This window comes from Peromyscus eremicus, chromosome 15, assembly GCF_949786415.1.
Source record: "Peromyscus eremicus chromosome 15, PerEre_H2_v1, whole genome shotgun sequence".
Lineage (NCBI taxonomy): Eukaryota > Metazoa > Chordata > Mammalia > Rodentia > Cricetidae > Peromyscus > Peromyscus eremicus.
Window position 1 is genome coordinate 78651861 of NC_081431.1, and position 16218 is coordinate 78668078.

General features: G+C 45.5%; 1 protein-coding gene across 2 annotated transcripts; it reads left to right on the forward strand.

Moving 5' to 3' along the window:
- Positions 1-572: 572 nt before the first annotated feature.
- Nifk (nucleolar protein interacting with the FHA domain of MKI67) lies at positions 573-10071 on the forward strand. Of its 2 annotated transcripts, none has more exons than XM_059280459.1 (7): positions 573-736; positions 2569-2706; positions 3639-3747; positions 5296-5507; positions 6862-6942; positions 8748-8873; positions 9454-10071. In XM_059280459.1, exons 1-7 carry the CDS (start codon positions 632-634, stop codon positions 9643-9645), a joined length of 963 nt encoding a protein of 320 aa, XP_059136442.1. In that variant the 5' UTR covers positions 573-631; the 3' UTR covers positions 9646-10071. The 2 variants fall into 2 exon arrangements, with proteins under 2 accessions (XP_059136442.1, XP_059136443.1); XM_059280460.1 differs by having other exon boundaries at positions 2572-2706.
- The last annotated feature ends 6147 nt before the right edge of the window (positions 10072-16218 follow it).

The following is a 16218-nucleotide window of genomic DNA, read 5'->3' on the forward strand; positions in this document are numbered from 1 at the left end:
CTGCACACACTTAAACAGAAGGGCGGGAGGAAGGAGGAGGGTTACAAACCAAGCCAAGTGTCATCTCTATGAAAATGCCATAAAGAAACCTATGGTGAGACCTTGTCTCAATTTAAACAAAACCGAAGAATGACAAACAAACAAACAAACAATCAAAAAACACAAATGAGTTGGGTCGGCGGGAGGTCATAAGTGAAGGACTGGTTAGCTGTGTATCAAGGACACAGGTAATACTTGGGATTTTATGTTTTTTGTTTTTGAGCCAGGGTCCCATAGAGCCCAGTCTGTCTTCGAACTCACTATGTAAATGATCCTCCTGCCTCCACCTTCTAAGTGCTGGGATTACAGACGTGGGACTCCAGTCTCGGTTTCCAACCTAGGACTTCGTGCATGCTTGGCAAGCACTTCACCAACTGAGCCAAAGCCTCGGCCTTGGGGTTTATTTTTAATCGGCTTTAGAAAGGCTCTCAGTTTCCGGCCAGTAGGTGGAGATCGAGCTCGCCCATACCAGTCACTGGGACCGGCTGTTCTTCCCTGCCCTTCTTGCCGCCTCTACTTCCGCTTCCGGGAGGCGGTGGGAGCGTCACTTCCGGGCGCTCCGCGTGGACCGGCTTGGAAGGCTTCCTCCAGCATGGCAGTGTTAGCTGGCCCCTCGGAGCCGAGTCTGGCGCTGAACCCGCTGGAAGACTCCAAGTTTCAGGAGCAGCTGACGCAGATCCAGCAGCGCGTGAAAAAGGTGAGCGGCCGGGCGCGGCGGGGCGGCCGGGCTGCACGGGGAGCCGACCTCTCACGGGCTTGGAGACTACGGTTCAAGTCAGGAGACAGGCCGGTCGGGAATCGGTGTGAGCGTTGGTCCTTAGGCCCTCAGGACTCACGTGGAGACAAAGCGGTACCGCGCGTAGGAGCATGGCACAGCCAGATAGGCTTCCGCTTTGGCTCGCAAAGTGAGGGTTCCAGGGCTCCCGCAGCACTCGGAAGGTAGATATGTCCCTTACGTTGGAGTGCTTAGAAGACGGAATTGACATCCCCAGACCCAGCACCTGGGAGGGGGAAGCAGGAGGATCGAGCGTCAGAAGTAGCCTGGACTGCGTATTCAGACCAGGGTTAGCTAAAGAAAATAGAGACGTTGCCAGGTGGTGGTGGTGGTGGTGCACGGCTTTAGTCCCTGCAGTCGGGTGGCAGAGGCAGGCGGATCTCTGTGAGTTCGAGGCAGCCTGGTCTACAGAGTGAGTTCCAGGAGAGCCAGGGCTACGCAGAGAAACCTTACCTTGAAAAAGTTTTGAAAAAAGAAAGAAAGAGACATTACTTGTCAAGCTCTATTTGCCGACAATGACCCCTAACAAAAGTTTACATTCCCTTTGGTTTTTAGCATGAAGTGCACTGGAGAAAAAGGAAGTTGTTTTTTGTTTTGTCGTTGTTGTGGGGTCTTTTTTTTTTTTTTTTTTTGGTTTTTCGAGACAAGGTTTCTCTGTGTAGCTTTGTGCCTCTCCTGGAACTCACTTGGTAGCCCAGGCTGGCCTCGAACTCACAGAGATCCGCCTGTCTCTGCCTCCCGAGTGCTGGGATTAAAGGCGTGTGCCACCACCGCCCGGCTGTTGTGGGGTCTTTTGGGGAGGGTTTTTTTATTTATTTTATTTTTTTTTTATTTTTAAATGTCACTACCAGCCGGGTCTACTGTGGCCCAAGCTACCCTTAAATTTACTGTGTGTGCAGCTGAAGCCTTGAACCCCTGTATCCACTTCCTGAATGGTGGAATTACAGGCCCGAGTCACTCTACCTGATGGAAAACAAGCAGGTTAGAGTATGGCGACAGAGAAGTACAATCTGCATTGTGAAAACTAACAACTGGAAATAGTTTGATTAGGTGTGACTAAGCTGTCATCTACATTCAGAGTTAAAGGTCCCGGGTTCAGTGACAATGACAGACATTTGCTTGCTTGTCCGTTCACTCACAGTACAGCCAGCTCTCCAGCACATGTTGTACCGAGGCGTTAGACAACTTTTTGTGGGAGTGGGTGAGTGTGGACGTGTGTGTCTATGGTGTGTGTCATGGTTCATTTATAGGTCAGAAGATAGCCCTTGAGAGTCTGTCTCTTGTGCTGTGGCCCCCTGTGATTGAGCTATCTTGCTGCCCCAAGAAAACCATTGGCAGCCCGACAGTTTTCTTTAAGGAAAGAGAAACATCAAAAACCTAGTTCTTTAATTACTCCTGGGATAGACATATGAGTAGGTTCCTATACCAATGGGAGGGAAGAGTTTTGAAAGTTTTGTTACAGCTAGGCAAGGTGATATATACCTTCAGTCCCAGTGCTGGGGAAGCATAGGCAGGCAGATCCCTACCTATCCCCTAAAAAGACTTTAGAATTAATAACCCTCAAAGGCCACGGTGGAGGCCTTTAATCCCAGCATTCAAGAGTTAGAGGCCAGCCTAGTCTACATAGTGAGTTCCACTCACGCCAAGCTTCCATAGTGAGACCCTGTTCGGAAAAGTATACACACACTCACACAAGTTTTGGTGCAGCATGAGTTTGTATTTTTAAAATGTTTATCTGTTGTTTTTGTCCTCAGCAGAAGAAGGGAGAAAATCTTAAGCCTGGAGTCATCTTTCTGGGCCATCTGCCATCAACACTTAACGAAAGCCACATCTATGACTACTTTACCCAGTTTGGCACTCTTAATAGATTTAGACTGTCCAGGAGTAAACGGGTAAGATGATTTTTCTGAAATCAAATGTGTGTATTTTTGTTTTTCAATTGTGTGTCATCTTTTGTATTTATAGGCACAACATTGTCACCTACAAAGTTCACACTCAAGAAGTTTTCACAAGCCGGGTATGATAGTGCACGCCTTTAATCCCACCACTGAGGAAGCAGAGGCCAGCAGATTTCTGTTAAGTTCCAAGCCAGCCTGGCTTATGTCATGAGTTCCTGGCCAGCCAGAGATACATAAGGAGAGCCTGACTGTAAATAAGTAAATATAAATAAAATAGCTTCACAAGTTGCGGTGGAGTCACAAGAAAATAAGCTTGGCATAGTGGCGCATACCTTTAATCTCAACCCTTGGGAGGCAGAGGCTGGCAGATGTCTTGAGTTTGAGGCTAGCCTCAGCCCCCTATGTAACCAGGATTACAGATGTGGCCAGGCTGCTTTTTTTTTTTTTTTTTTTTTTTTCTCAAGACAGGGTTTCTCTGTGTAACAGCCCTAGCTGTCCTGGAACTCACTTTGTAGACCAGGCTGGCCTTGAACTCACAGAGATCCATCTTCCCCCCGCCTCCCAAGTGCTGGGATTAAAGGTGTGCGCCACCATGCCTGGGCATACTGCTATGTTCTTAATTAAGCAACATGCGTGTGACAAATAGGACTGCTTATGAAACTCCAAAGAGCAGAGTCCAGGACTGTGGAAGCCCAGAGACGGCCTTCCATGTGCCTTTCTGGGGGAGTTAAAGGAGGCCAGAAAATCTGTGTTCCAGGTTGTAACTGTCTTAGTTGTTTTCTTTTTGTATAACAGTTCCAGGGTGTGTGGAGTGGGGTTGGGGTTAAAGTGGTAACCCTGGCATCTCCTGAGCACCCACAGGGGCATGTTAGGAGCTCGGTGATGTGTTAGATTTAACTATTCCTTTTGTGGGTTTTCTGTTGCAGACTGGAAACAGTAGAGGGTATGCCTTTTTGGAGTTTGAGTCTGAGGATGTTGCCAAGATAGTTGCAGAAACAATGGACAACTACCTTTTTGGTGAAAGACTTCTATCGTGTGAGTGCTCTGACCTTCTAGCACAAGAGCTGTTTCTATACTGATGGGATTAAGCAGTTACTTGTGGGGCTTGTACTCAGGAAGAAGAGCCAACCCATCCTTAGTGGGTGATTAAAATACTGAGGAAATACTCAGATTGGGAACTGATACAGTTAAAGCCTAGCATGGTGGCATGAGCCTTTAATCCTAGCACGTGGGAGGCAGAGACAGGTAGGTTTGTCGAAAAGAAAAGAAAAGAAAAGAGGGAAAAAACTGACGTTATAGAGAGGCATGAGCGAGGTAAAGGTTGGGAGTGCAGACCGATGGCATCCCTGACCTAATGGATGATAAATGCCAAACCAGAGGTGACTGGTGTTTAGTTGTTGGGAACGTGAGGGAACCAGAGCGGGGGAGAGATAGGCTACAGGTCAGATTCTTGACCTGTAAAACTCAGAGTTTATTCTGAGGTCTGGGTACAGCCCATTCATGGAGTCTAAACAGGTTACACCAAAGGTAAAGAATCCCATTTCAAAATCCAGACTAAAGGATGTTGGATGGCACGCTGGCTGCCAGCCTAGCTTTAGGTTCAGAGAGGATCTGAAGGAAACAAGGCAGACTGTGGTAGAGCAGAAAACCACATGCTCCACACAGACGTTCATCCAGACACACATGTGCATTCGCTGTATACAAGGCAAAGTGTAGTCTACACAAGGCAAAGTGTAGTCGATAACTTCTGTGTTCCATCCCAGGACGCCTGTAGTGTTGCCATTCAGATCTCTGTCCTTGGAAACCTACCTACACTCATGGTAGAGTGCCCTGCCCTAGGACCGGTCCAGAGGTTGACAGGGCTTGCTGTAACATTGTTCTCCCAGTTCCTTCACCATGAGAGACGTTCTCAGTGTCCTGATGGGGTGCCATACTCAGTTGTAAGCATGGCTCCTGTTAGGGAAAGTGGCTGGGCAGGAACTTAGGAGGACTGGTCTGACTATTGCCTCAAATCATTAGCCCACCCAGGATAGAATGGGATCATCCCAGCCCAGGAGTGTAGCTTAGCTGGTAGAATGCTGGCCTAGCATGCATAAGGCCATGGATTTCATCTCTTATCAACACGTGGACTGCATCTGATGGCATAAGCCTTTAATGCCTGTACTCAGCATTAAATGAGGACGCTGGAGGATCAAAAATTCAAGGTTATTCTAGGCAAAACAGGGTGTTGAGAGCTGGCTTACACTACGTGAGACCCTGTGTTAAAAAAGAGGACAGACAGATGGCTCAGCAGGTAAGACGCTTGCTGTGAAAGTGTCACAATCCGAGTTCAATCCCCAGAACCCACGTAAAGGTGGAAAGAGAACCAACTTCACAAAGCTGTCCTCTGGCCTCCACGTGTGTTGAGGCATGTGAGCCCACTTACATGCGTTTGCATAGACAATAGTGTTTGAGTTTCTAAAAGGTATTTTTCTGCCATGTAGTTAGTTCAGACCACAAGAAATGGCCCTAGGGAAAATATAAAATTAAAGTTAAGATCCTTTCTTTTTTGCTTTTTGTTTGTTTTGTTCTTTTTATATATAGGTAAATTTCTGCCACCAGAAAAAGTCCATGAAGAACTTTTTAAACAGTGGAATGTTCCATTTCAACAGCCATCATTTCCAGCAGTGAAACGCTATAATCAGAAACGGGGACATTTGCAAATGTTGAAGATGGAATGTCGGTTTAAGAAGAAGGAAAAATTACTCCGGAAGAAGCTAGCTAAGAAGGGGATTGATTATAGTTTCCCTTCATTGGTAAGTGTCCTTTTCTGAGTTTTCTTAGTGGTTTTTCTTAGGGGTGGGGATTCTACCTCACTAGTTTGGCACAAATCTATATGATTGTAAAGATTCTGTTCCAGTGCTTCTCACATGCTAGGATTTTGGTTTGTTTGGGGGCGTCTGGTTATTTTGGTTGATTAGTGGCCAAGTTAGAGTCTGCCCATGCTAGGCAAGTAAGTGGTCTGTTGCTGAGTACTTGCCTAGTTCTGTGTGTAAGGTTTTCACTAAAACTTCAAAACACCAGGCTGGAGAGATGGCTCAGAGGTTAAGAGCACTGGCTGTTCTCCCACATGTCCTGAGTTCAATTCCCAGCAACCACATGGTGGCTCACAACCATCTGTAATGAGATCTGGTGCTCTCCTCTGGCCTGCAGGGATACATGCAGGCAGAACACTGTATACATAATAAATAAATCTAAAAAAAAAAAAAAAAACCCAAAACTGAAACACTGCATTGTGGATTCTTTTTAATGTTTATGGTACTGAGGATGGAACCCAGAGCACTGAGCATGCATCATCCAACCCTCCCACTTTCAAACACTGTCCCCCTTTTAGAGAAAAAAAATCACTGAGTTGCATGGCCTGGTTTGAACAAAGTCTGTAGCTCAGGCAAGCCTTTATCACAGTTCCTCCTGCCTCTTGAGTTCCTGGGTAAATAGATGGGCTTATAGCCCCCACAGAGGCAGCTGCTACTGTTGTGCCTGTTAAGACTGGGTCTTTTGTTCCAAGCTGGCATCAAACTTGTTATGTAGCTGAGGATGACATAAAATTTCTGGCCTTCCTGCCTCTGCTTCCTGAGTGCTGGGATACAGTCCTGCAGGTAAAAACCGGGGCTTTAAGTGTGCCATTTTATATAAACTATATCCCCAGGCCCCTGCCACCTTTTTCCCTAAAATAATTTCCCACCTGTGTACCAAGTGGGTGCCAGGTGCCCTCGGAGGCCAGAAGAGGGCATTGGATCCCCTAAAACTATAGTTTACACTTGTGAACCATCATATGGGTGCTGGGAATTGAACCTGGGTCCTCTGAAAGAGCATCCAGTGCTTTTAATTGTTGAAGCATCTCTCTAGTCCCCAGCATTTTGTTTTTAAACCGGAGTCTTCCTACATGAACTATGCTCCCCACAAATTGGAGATCCTTCTGCTTCAGCCTTCCAAGTGCTGTGATTATAATCATGTGATACTCACCTGGGTTATAGCAAAGCCTTTGCCCCTGGTTACATTTGAACCATTTGGCAATTGGACATTGATGCTCAAAATAGGCATTCAGCTACAGCATATCATATAGCTGATAAATATGCAAATTATTAAATTCTTAATACTTATTTTCAGGTCTTACCTAAGCTGAAGAAGGGGACTTCAAAGGACACCCTTAGCACTCCTAAGAATGCTGAAGATTCCAAGGTTACCCAGGTGAGATTGGCTTGATAATGGCCACCAATTACTGAGGAAATCCTTTCCAGAATGTTGTGAGATGGCGTGGAGTGAAGGCACTTGCCACCAAGCCCAGCTGCTTAGTTCAATCTCTGGATCTTATGTGGTTGAAGAAAAGAGCTAACTCCTACAAGTTGTCCTTTGACCTCCACATACAAAAAGTAATAATAATAATAATAAAATGTAAGGTGAATTACCTAAAAAAAGGAAGTAATTTCTGCTACTTCATTTTTTATTAAGTTGGGGTGCGGGTGTGGGTGTGTGGGTGTTGTTTTGGAGTTGTATTTGAGGGATTTTTTGAGATCTGGTGATCTTAATGTAGCCCAAGTGAGCCCCCAACTTACAACATAAGTTTTTTTTTTTTTTTCTCTCGTTTTTTGAGACAGGGTTTCTCTGTGTAGCTTTGCGCCTTTCATGGAACTCACTTGGTAGCCCAGGCTGGCCTCAAACTCACAGAGATCCGCCTGGCTCTGCCTCCCGAGTGCTGGGATTAAAGGCGTGCACCACCACCGCCCGGCTTGCAACATAAGTTCTAAAGATGAACTTCTCATCCTCTTGCCTCCCACATCCCTAGTGCTGGGACTGTAGGTTTATGCCACTATAGCTGGTCGCTTGCAATGTGGATTCCTTTTTTTTTTTTTTTTGGAGACAGGGTTTCTCTGTGTAACAATCCTGGCCATCCTGGAACTCACAGAGATCCACCTGGCTCTGCCTTTTGAGTGCTGCGATTAAGGTTGTGCACCACCACTGCCCGGCCGCATTATGGATTCTTAAAAGCTTAAAATTGGGTGGAGAGATGGGACAGTGAGAAAGAGCGCTTGCTATGCAAATATGAGGACCAGAGTTCAGATCCCAGCCCCCACACAATGCCAGGCCTAGCTGTGTGTTCATGTTCTGTTAATGTCTGCACCCCAGGGAGAGGAGGGACGTGTACACATGAAGCTGGCTACCAACCTAGCTTTGGGTTCAGTGAGAGACTTTGTCTTAGGGAAATAAAACAGTGATGAAGCAGGACACCAGGACCCTTCTGACCTGCAGGCTTGAGAACCACCATATGGGTACTGGAAATTGAACCTAGGCCCTCTGGAAGAGCAGCCAGTGCTGAGCCATCTCTCCAGCCCCTTAATCTTCATTGTTATGCCATTCTAGTTGTGATTCTGCTTTGTGTTCTTTTAAACTGGAAATAGTCATAAAGTCAATATTAGAAGGAGTCTGTTGAGCATCAGTTCTGCGACAGGTTTCGAGAGTGTGTAGGTTGGACTACAGTAACTCCAAGAACAAGAAGTGACTCATCAAGGGTGTTTCTCTGGCTAAGTCCCTTGCTAGTCAGGAAGTGAGATGAGGAAGCTGGCTGGACTTTTCCTCCCCTACAGTAGGAAGTACTAGGTATCTTTCACCATAAAACAAACAAGAATGTAGGTCATAAGGGCTGCACCTAGGTTTTCAGAAGATCTTTCCTCTTCTCTTGGATGAATCTTGAGATTGTTTCTATCTTCCCTAGAACCTATCAGCCTTTTTCCAGAACACATAGTTGGGGAAAGAAGGCATCTGTTCCGGGGCTTTAGACTTTCAGAAGCTAGGTGTCTGTTACCTCTTTGTCTCAGTCTTTAACGGTCAGAGAAGTATTGTTCTGGGGACAGTGTGTGATGTGTAATCTTGGCTGGGATTATAGCAAAGCCTTTTCCCTGGTAGAATGAACTAAGTTAAAAATGGGCATACAACTATAGCATGTGCATGTAGCTGAGAAATAGGCAAATTGTGTAATTCCTAACCTCTGTTTTCAGGTTTCACCTACCCCAAGAGAAAGGCTTTCAGGTGTACCTAGGAAAAAGGAGAAGAAGATGAGGAGGAGAATTGCCGAAAGCATTCGTAGGAGGTCTAAGAATTCTAAGAAGTCTGTGGACAGCGAGGTGAGTGTGCCTCATGTTCTGGGAGCCAGTTACTGTAGACAGTTTGAAGGAGGAAAATCAGTCTCTGCTGTTCCGTTAAGTGGGGCTGAGTATTTGAGGTTTTCTGTTTTTGATTATTTGACGCAGGATCTCATGTCATGTAGTCCAGGTAAGCATCCAGCTCACATTGTGGCCCAGGCTAGCCTAATTTCTGATCTTCCTGTCCCTGCCTCCTGAAAGCTGAGTTTACAAACAAACCATCAATTTGGGTAGATACCAGATTGAATCTTGTGACATTTTAGTAGATCCCTAACTAGTGACTTAACAATTTTGTATCTAATATGTAATAATGAGGCATTTCTAGTCAGTGAATTTGCATACTAAGTTTGGTAAGCTCCTAAACTCTTTACCATCTTCAGTTGTGTCAATTGAAGTAAAAACAGGCTGAAAATAGATCACGTGGCACAACTTAAATTTAGGAGGATAGTGGTGGTGTTGGGTGGTCATTCCTGATAGATAAAGCTAGGAAGTCAGTGACATTGGGTAGTTGTTCTAGATGCCTGTTCTCAGTCCTGGACTGTAATATACTTGTTGGTTTCAGGGTCCCACACCAATTTGTACACCAACATTTTTGGAGAGACGAAAATCACAGGTGACCGAAATCAATGACGATAAAGATAATGAAGTCATTTTCAAACAGCCTGTGCCCACAGTGAACGAAGAGGGGCAAAAGACTCCAACACCTGCACGCTCTGGGAAAAAAAGACCAAGAAAGAGGAAGAGCAACCAGTGATCCTGAAAGCATTCTGTGTGTACATCTTCTAGGCAGATGGGATTTTGTTATAAAGGCCTACTATATTTTACTAGGTGCAGTGACGTGCAAGCCACTGATGAGACTGTCTGTGACAGTGAGAAAAACCCTCAGGAACTTGGCTGTTTTTGCCCTCTCCTGTCCCAAGTTTGTATTCAGGCTTCCCAGCTCCCTTAGTTTGCTCTGCCTGTATTACATTACAGGCTTAACTACCACCAGCAGCCTTTGAGGCCCCACCAGTCTATGTGGTGTTTGTGCACATAAACCCAAGAGTATGTTGGGCTTCAACCTCAGACCTCTGAAATTGGAAGTTAAATACATGTAAGGAGCGGGAGAAGGCAGTCCGAAGTGTGAATACAGATTTACACAAGTGCTATAAGGATCTGGAATAAATTGTTTTCACCGTAATTAATTAGAGGTGAGCTACTGAAGGTTTGACAGATCAGTTTCAGCAGTTACATTCAAGATTCAAACAGTGACCAAACTTCTACAATTTATCTGTGTATAAGAAAACCTAAGAACTTTGGAGGTGGGGGAGCTGGGGAGAACTTTGTTCATCACCTGTTTTTGTTTCTCTGCCCCTTCTATGCTTTTGTATTGCCCGTGCAGGTTTGTTGAATATATCTGTCAATCACCAGTGAGCATTCTTTTCATCCAGGTGTGGGGTGTGAACATACATACTTGTGTGTGAGAGTACACAAGCCCAAAGCGGAGGCCCAGTGTCTTTTATCACTGTCCCTTACTCATTGAGATAGGCCTCTTTTGTTTTTTTTTTCAAGACAGTGTTTTTTTGTGTAGCCCTGGTTGTTCTGGAACTTGCTATGTAGATCAGCCTGGTTTCAAACTGCCTCAACATCTGCCTGCCTCTGCCTTCCAGATGCTGAGATTAATGCATGCATCACCACTTCCCAGCTTAAGATAGGATGCTTAGTAAACCTGACTTCAGACCATAACACAAGAGTACCTTGATGGCCTGGTGTTGAGTTCAGGACCTAGGTGAACACATTCTGAATATGAGAGCCTTTCCCATTCACCAGCAGACACTTGAGACTTTAGTACTTAGCTTTAGCTGCAGATAGCTAATGAATATAACTTAGAATCAAGGCAGAATGTCATGGCTTAAATGCCTATGATGTCTTTTGTATGTGGTGTAAGCCAAACTATTTCTTCAATTACTTTACCTTATTGTGTATGTGTCTGAGGAGGAAGAAGCACACATAGGCTGTGGCACATGTATGGAAATCAGAACAACCCTTTTGAGACAGGTCCTCACAGAGCTAGCCAGCAACCCCTGAGATCTCTTTTTCTCTGTCCAGAGGTGCTTGGAGGTTCTCACAGAGCTAGCCAGCAAGCCCCTGAGATGTCTTTTTCTCTGTCCAGAGGTGTATCACCAAGCCTGGTTCTTCTATATCCATCTTACATCCTCGTGCTTGTGTGACAAAAAGTACTTTACTGTGCTGTTTTCCCAAACCTATTTGTTGAAACAGTCTTGTGTTTCCCAGGCTCCCTATGACACTCGTGCATCTGTCTCTGGTATGTACCACCCTACCTGGCATCTTCTCTCTCTTCCTCTTCACTCTACACTGAGCTGTATCCTCAACCCTATGAAGTGGTTTTTAGATAATGTTTTGGAGTTGCTGTGAGGAGACACCATGTCCATGTCAACACTGGTTTTGGGGAGGGAGAGGGTTGGTTGTTTTTTTTAAGACAGGATTTCTCTGTAGCTTTGGAGCCTGTCCCTGAACTTGCTCTGTAGACCAGGCTGGCCTCAAACACAGAGATGCACCTGCCTCTGCCTCCCAAGTACTGGGATTAAAGGCGTAAACCACTGCTGCCCGGCAGACCGTGGCAACTCTTATAAGGGAAAGCATTTAATTGGGTGACTTACCGGTTCAGAGGTTCAGTCCATTATCATCATGGTGGGACATGGTGCTGGAGAGGTAGCTGAGAGTTATACATCTTAGGAAGGCAACAGGAAGTGAATGAGACACTTGGTGTTATCTTGAGCATATATGAGACCTCAAAGCCTGCCTCTACAGTGACACACTTCCTCCAACAAGACCACACCTACTAATTAGTGCTGTTCCCTTTTTTTTTTGTTTTTGTTTTTTTTTGTTTTGTTTTGTTTTTTGTTTTTTTTTTGTTTTTTGTGAGACAGGGTTTCTCTGTGTAGTTTTGGTGCCTGTCCTAGATCTCAGAGCTCTATAGACCAGGCTGACCTCGAACTCATAGAGATCTGCCTGGCTCTGTCTCCCAAGTGCTGGGATTAAAGGCGTGTGACACAGCCGCCCTGAGTGCTGGACCCTTTTGGGGCTATTTTCTTTCAAATCAGCACAGATGACTGAAATCAGTGTACTTTGCGTACTTGTGATATCCTCCGACTTCAGCACGTGTATATCTGCATCTATTGCAGTCATGTTCAGGGAGTGACATCTGTACTTGACTATGACCAGAAACAAAATCTGACTACACGTGGACATAACAGGCTAGTGCTTGCCAGTGGTTTAGTAATAGGAAACACCTTCACTTCTACAAAAAAACGAAATGTGAGCAGAAGGGAAGCTGGAGAGATGGCTCAGGGGCCAACAGCATTTGTCATTCAGAGGAACTAGGTTTGATTACCAGCACCCACATGACAATTGTCAGTAACTATCCTCTCCTGCTTCCAGGGGCACCAAGCACAACTGTGTGCAGGTGTACAGGCAGGCAGAGTACACACAGATATAAAACAACAGGGCCGTCCTTGTCCGTTTATCATCACAGTGCTTCATTGAGCAACCACTTTACATCATTGTGTCATCAGAACACTCAATGTGACATATGGCTCATTTTAATGTCACCAAGGTCATACAATTCAAGGCTCCATTGTGGCATTGGCATTTGATACACAGGGTTCTGTTGTGATGTCCCATAGACAATAGAATGTCCACTAATGACAGTGTGGTGCTCCACATGTGCTACTGTATCACCAATGGGTTGTGATATCACAGAACTGTTATAGTAAATGCTCCATTGTGACATTACAATGTGACTGTGGCACCACAGTTGAATTACAATATCACAGTGTATCATACCACCAAACTGAATTGTGACACTGTAAAGCATTATTTTGACAGCCAACCTCCACTGTAATATTTTATGTTTGCTTGTGATGTCACAATCCTCAAATGCTATGTCGAAATGCTCCATTGTGACCCTAAACTGAATTTTGGTATTCAGTGCTGAGCATGGTGCTGTACATCTGTAATCCTCAGTAAGCTGAAGTAGGAGAACGTTTGAAGGTAACCTGGGTTACATAGTAGAATCTGCTTCAAAACAAGAAAAATAAGCTGGAGATTAGCTTTCTAGTACACTTGTTTGGAGAGCTTGAATCGCTGGGGTTCATTCCCAGCATTGAAAATTGGTCATGGTGGTACACAATGGAGGCAGGAGTATTTGAAGTTCAAGATCATCCTAGCTATATAGTGAGTTAAGGCTGGCCTGGCATGCAAGAAACCTTACCCAAAAAGGTGGAGGGTGGGTAGTATGACTTTGAACCCTTGAGTTCCCATTTAAGCATGAATAATATGTGACTGTAATATGTAGTGGTTTACACCATTTCATGTTCATGTGTGTCAGACACTGTTGCAAAGTACTGTAAGTATCTTAACTGTTTTTACTTTCTGTGTTGGTGGGGTGGGAAGTGTAGGGAAAAGGGGCTGGCTAGAGAAACACACCCTGACCCTGGAGCCCAGAATTAGGGAAGGATGGCTCAGATAAAGCCAGTGAGAGAAACACAGTTTAACTCAGATCAGAGCCATCTCTGCCCCTGTCCAACTGACTTGTGAAATCAACCAATCACAGAGCAGGACAGTAGAATCCTGGCCCTCGGGTCCTGGAGCAGGGAAAAAAAAAAACAGCCTGAGTTTGGGACCTGAGCCAGAGAAGTGAACACTTTATTCCCAAACCCAGAACCCAGGAAATATGCCCTGACTCTTGAGACTAGTACCAAAATAACACTCTTGGCCCCTAGAATCAGAGTCAGTGAAAGAAATGTGCCCTGGCCTTAGAGGTAGTGTCAGAAAGCCAAGAAAGGCCAGTGAAAGAAACAGTTTGGTCCTGAAATCAGGGTCATCTCTGCCCCTTGCTCACAAAACTGGCCAATCCCTGGGCAGAAAATTAACCAATCACAGTTGACTCCACCCCCTAGACATCCTATATAAATCGCCCTGCCCTGTCAGTTGTGAGCTGTTCTCTCCACCCTGGTAGAGGCAGTTACTCTCCTGGACTCCTCCTCCCAAATAAACCTCTTTCTCAAGAGTATTGGGTGAAGACCTTCATTGACTGCAGAACAGAAGAGCCTTGCTGGGACGTCCCATAGTGGCCTGAGCAAGGGGGAGCTGAAAGAAGAGCCTTGCTGGGAAGTCTCATAGTGGACTGAGCGAGGAAGAGCTGGTAACACTGAGCCAGAGATTGTGGCTCTCCAGGAGAGAAGCAGGATTGCTGTGTCCTGCGGGGAAACCATCCCCCATCATACCATCATACCAGGTATATCCTGACTTTCCCGAAGAGTCAGGATATCCTTCCTTGCTGAAGCAGTTCCAGGCCTGACTCTCTCGAGAAGTCAGAAAACCTTCCTTTCCAAGGTTGGGCTGTTTCTTTACAGTCTCAGCCATCAGAGCTGTGCTAAACAGCTCCAGGTGTCCGGGACACCTTCAGGGCAGAGCTCTTGTCCTAAGTAGCTCTGAGGTGTCCAGGATACCTCGCCCTCTAGGGCTGAACTGTCTCCAGTTCTGCCACCACTGCTGTGCTAAACAGCTTCAGGTGTCCGGGACACCTTCAGGGCAGAGCTCTTGTCCTAAGTAGCTCTGAGATGTCCAGGATACCTCGCCCTCTAGGGCTGAACTGTCTCCTCGCAGAACTGTCTCGAAAAACCAAAACCAAAACCAACCAACCAAACAAACAAACAAACAAACAAAAACCCAACAATACCCCTCTCCAAAACACATCAGAAGTTCTCAGCCTAGAACCTTCTGACTCACTTGTATCCATTGGACTGGATTCTAGCATCAAAATACTAGAAAGGTGATGCCTCCAAGTATTCTCAGGCTTCTCCAGAGTCCTTGCTGACAGCATCTATCTTTCAAAGTTTCCCACTGAATTGGAATTGGAGAGGTGGCCCAGTGGTTAAGAGAGCTTCCTGATCTTCCAGATCCTGAGTTTGTTTCCTAGCACTGTTGTGCCCGTGTCACCAGACCCCGGAGCAAGACCACCACAGAGCCCATATCGATATCTGATGCAAAACACACAGGGGTTTATTGATAACAAGCAAGCCCCGGCTTGGTCCTTGTCAAACACTCTGAGTAAGCAGGTGGAGAAGGATGGCCTTGAGTTCTCAGGGTGAGGGGTTTTTAAAGGAAAAAAACCACAAGTGGGGTGGTACAATCCTTTGTGTCATATGATTGGGGGAGGGTGTGTAACCTTTGAATTTACTGGTTGGGGGTTACAGTTATCATTTTTGGAAAAGCCTGGGACTTGCCCTTGAGCTGTTATGGGGGCTGGCTGTCCTATGCACATAGCTCTAAGTTGATGAGGAGTCTCAGACAGTAAACAATTGGCTGAACCTTGAGCAGTCAGAGTACATACAGAAAGGGAGCTACTGAAAGGACTGTGTCATAGCCCTCCCAGAAACTGCTTGTTCAAGTCTCAGGAAATTGAAATTGAGGCCTGATCTCTGAGCAGCCTGTTATGGCATCTGCTTGGTTCTTTTAACACCCACATCAGGTATCTCACAACCTCCTGCCTAGAGCTCCATTTCCAAGGGATCAGAAAACTTCTTCCCTTTACAGGGATCTGCCTGTTTGCTTAGACACAAATACAACACATAAATAAAAATAAGCATCCAGGTGGTGGTGGTACACACATTTAATCCCAGCACTTGGGAGGCAGAGGCAGGCAGATCTCTGTGAGTTTGAGGCCAGCCTGATCTACAGAGCGAGATCCAGGACAGGCTCCAAAACTACATAGAGAAACCCTGTCTCAAAAAACTATAAATAAATAAATAAATAAATAAATAAATAAATAAATAAATGCCTTTTTTTGAGACAGGGTTGCTGTGGGATAATCCTTCTGTACACTGTGAAAAAGTCTTGCTCTCATTGTTAATAAAAAGCTGATTGGCCGATAGCTAGGCAGGAGGTATAGGTGTGACAGCCAGACAGAGGATGCTGGAAAGAAGAAGGGTGGAGTATTGGGAGTCACGGGACATGTAGAGAGAAGATGAGTGTGCTGTGTTGAAAGAAGGTACAGCCATGTGGCAGAGAGTAGATAGGAGATATGGGTTAATTTAAAACGTAATAAGCCTGAGTATTGAATCCCACTTGACCTGTTGAATGGGGGAGTTCAGAATTGGGAAATGATAGCTATGAAATATAGACATAGATGAAGAAAAAGACAGAGACAGAGGATAGCTTCAGGAGGGCTCTGGGTCAATACTGAAGACCCTGAGTTTTATTACTCACAAAGCAATGGAGGGGGGGGCAAAAAGATCTTCCCCCTTTCAAGGATATCATGGTT

Excerpts from the sequence above, each read along its gene's own strand:
- Nifk (XM_059280459.1), top strand. The coding sequence starts at position 632 with ATGGCAGTGTTAGCTGGCCCCTCGGAGCCGAGTCTGGCGCTGAACCCG. Across the intron at positions 2,707-3,638 it reads GACTGTCCAGGAGTAAACGG|ACTGGAAACAGTAGAGGGTA; the intron begins GTAAGATGATTT and ends TTTCTGTTGCAG. Across the intron at positions 8,874-9,453 it reads AGAAGTCTGTGGACAGCGAG|GGTCCCACACCAATTTGTAC; the intron begins GTGAGTGTGCCT and ends TGTTGGTTTCAG.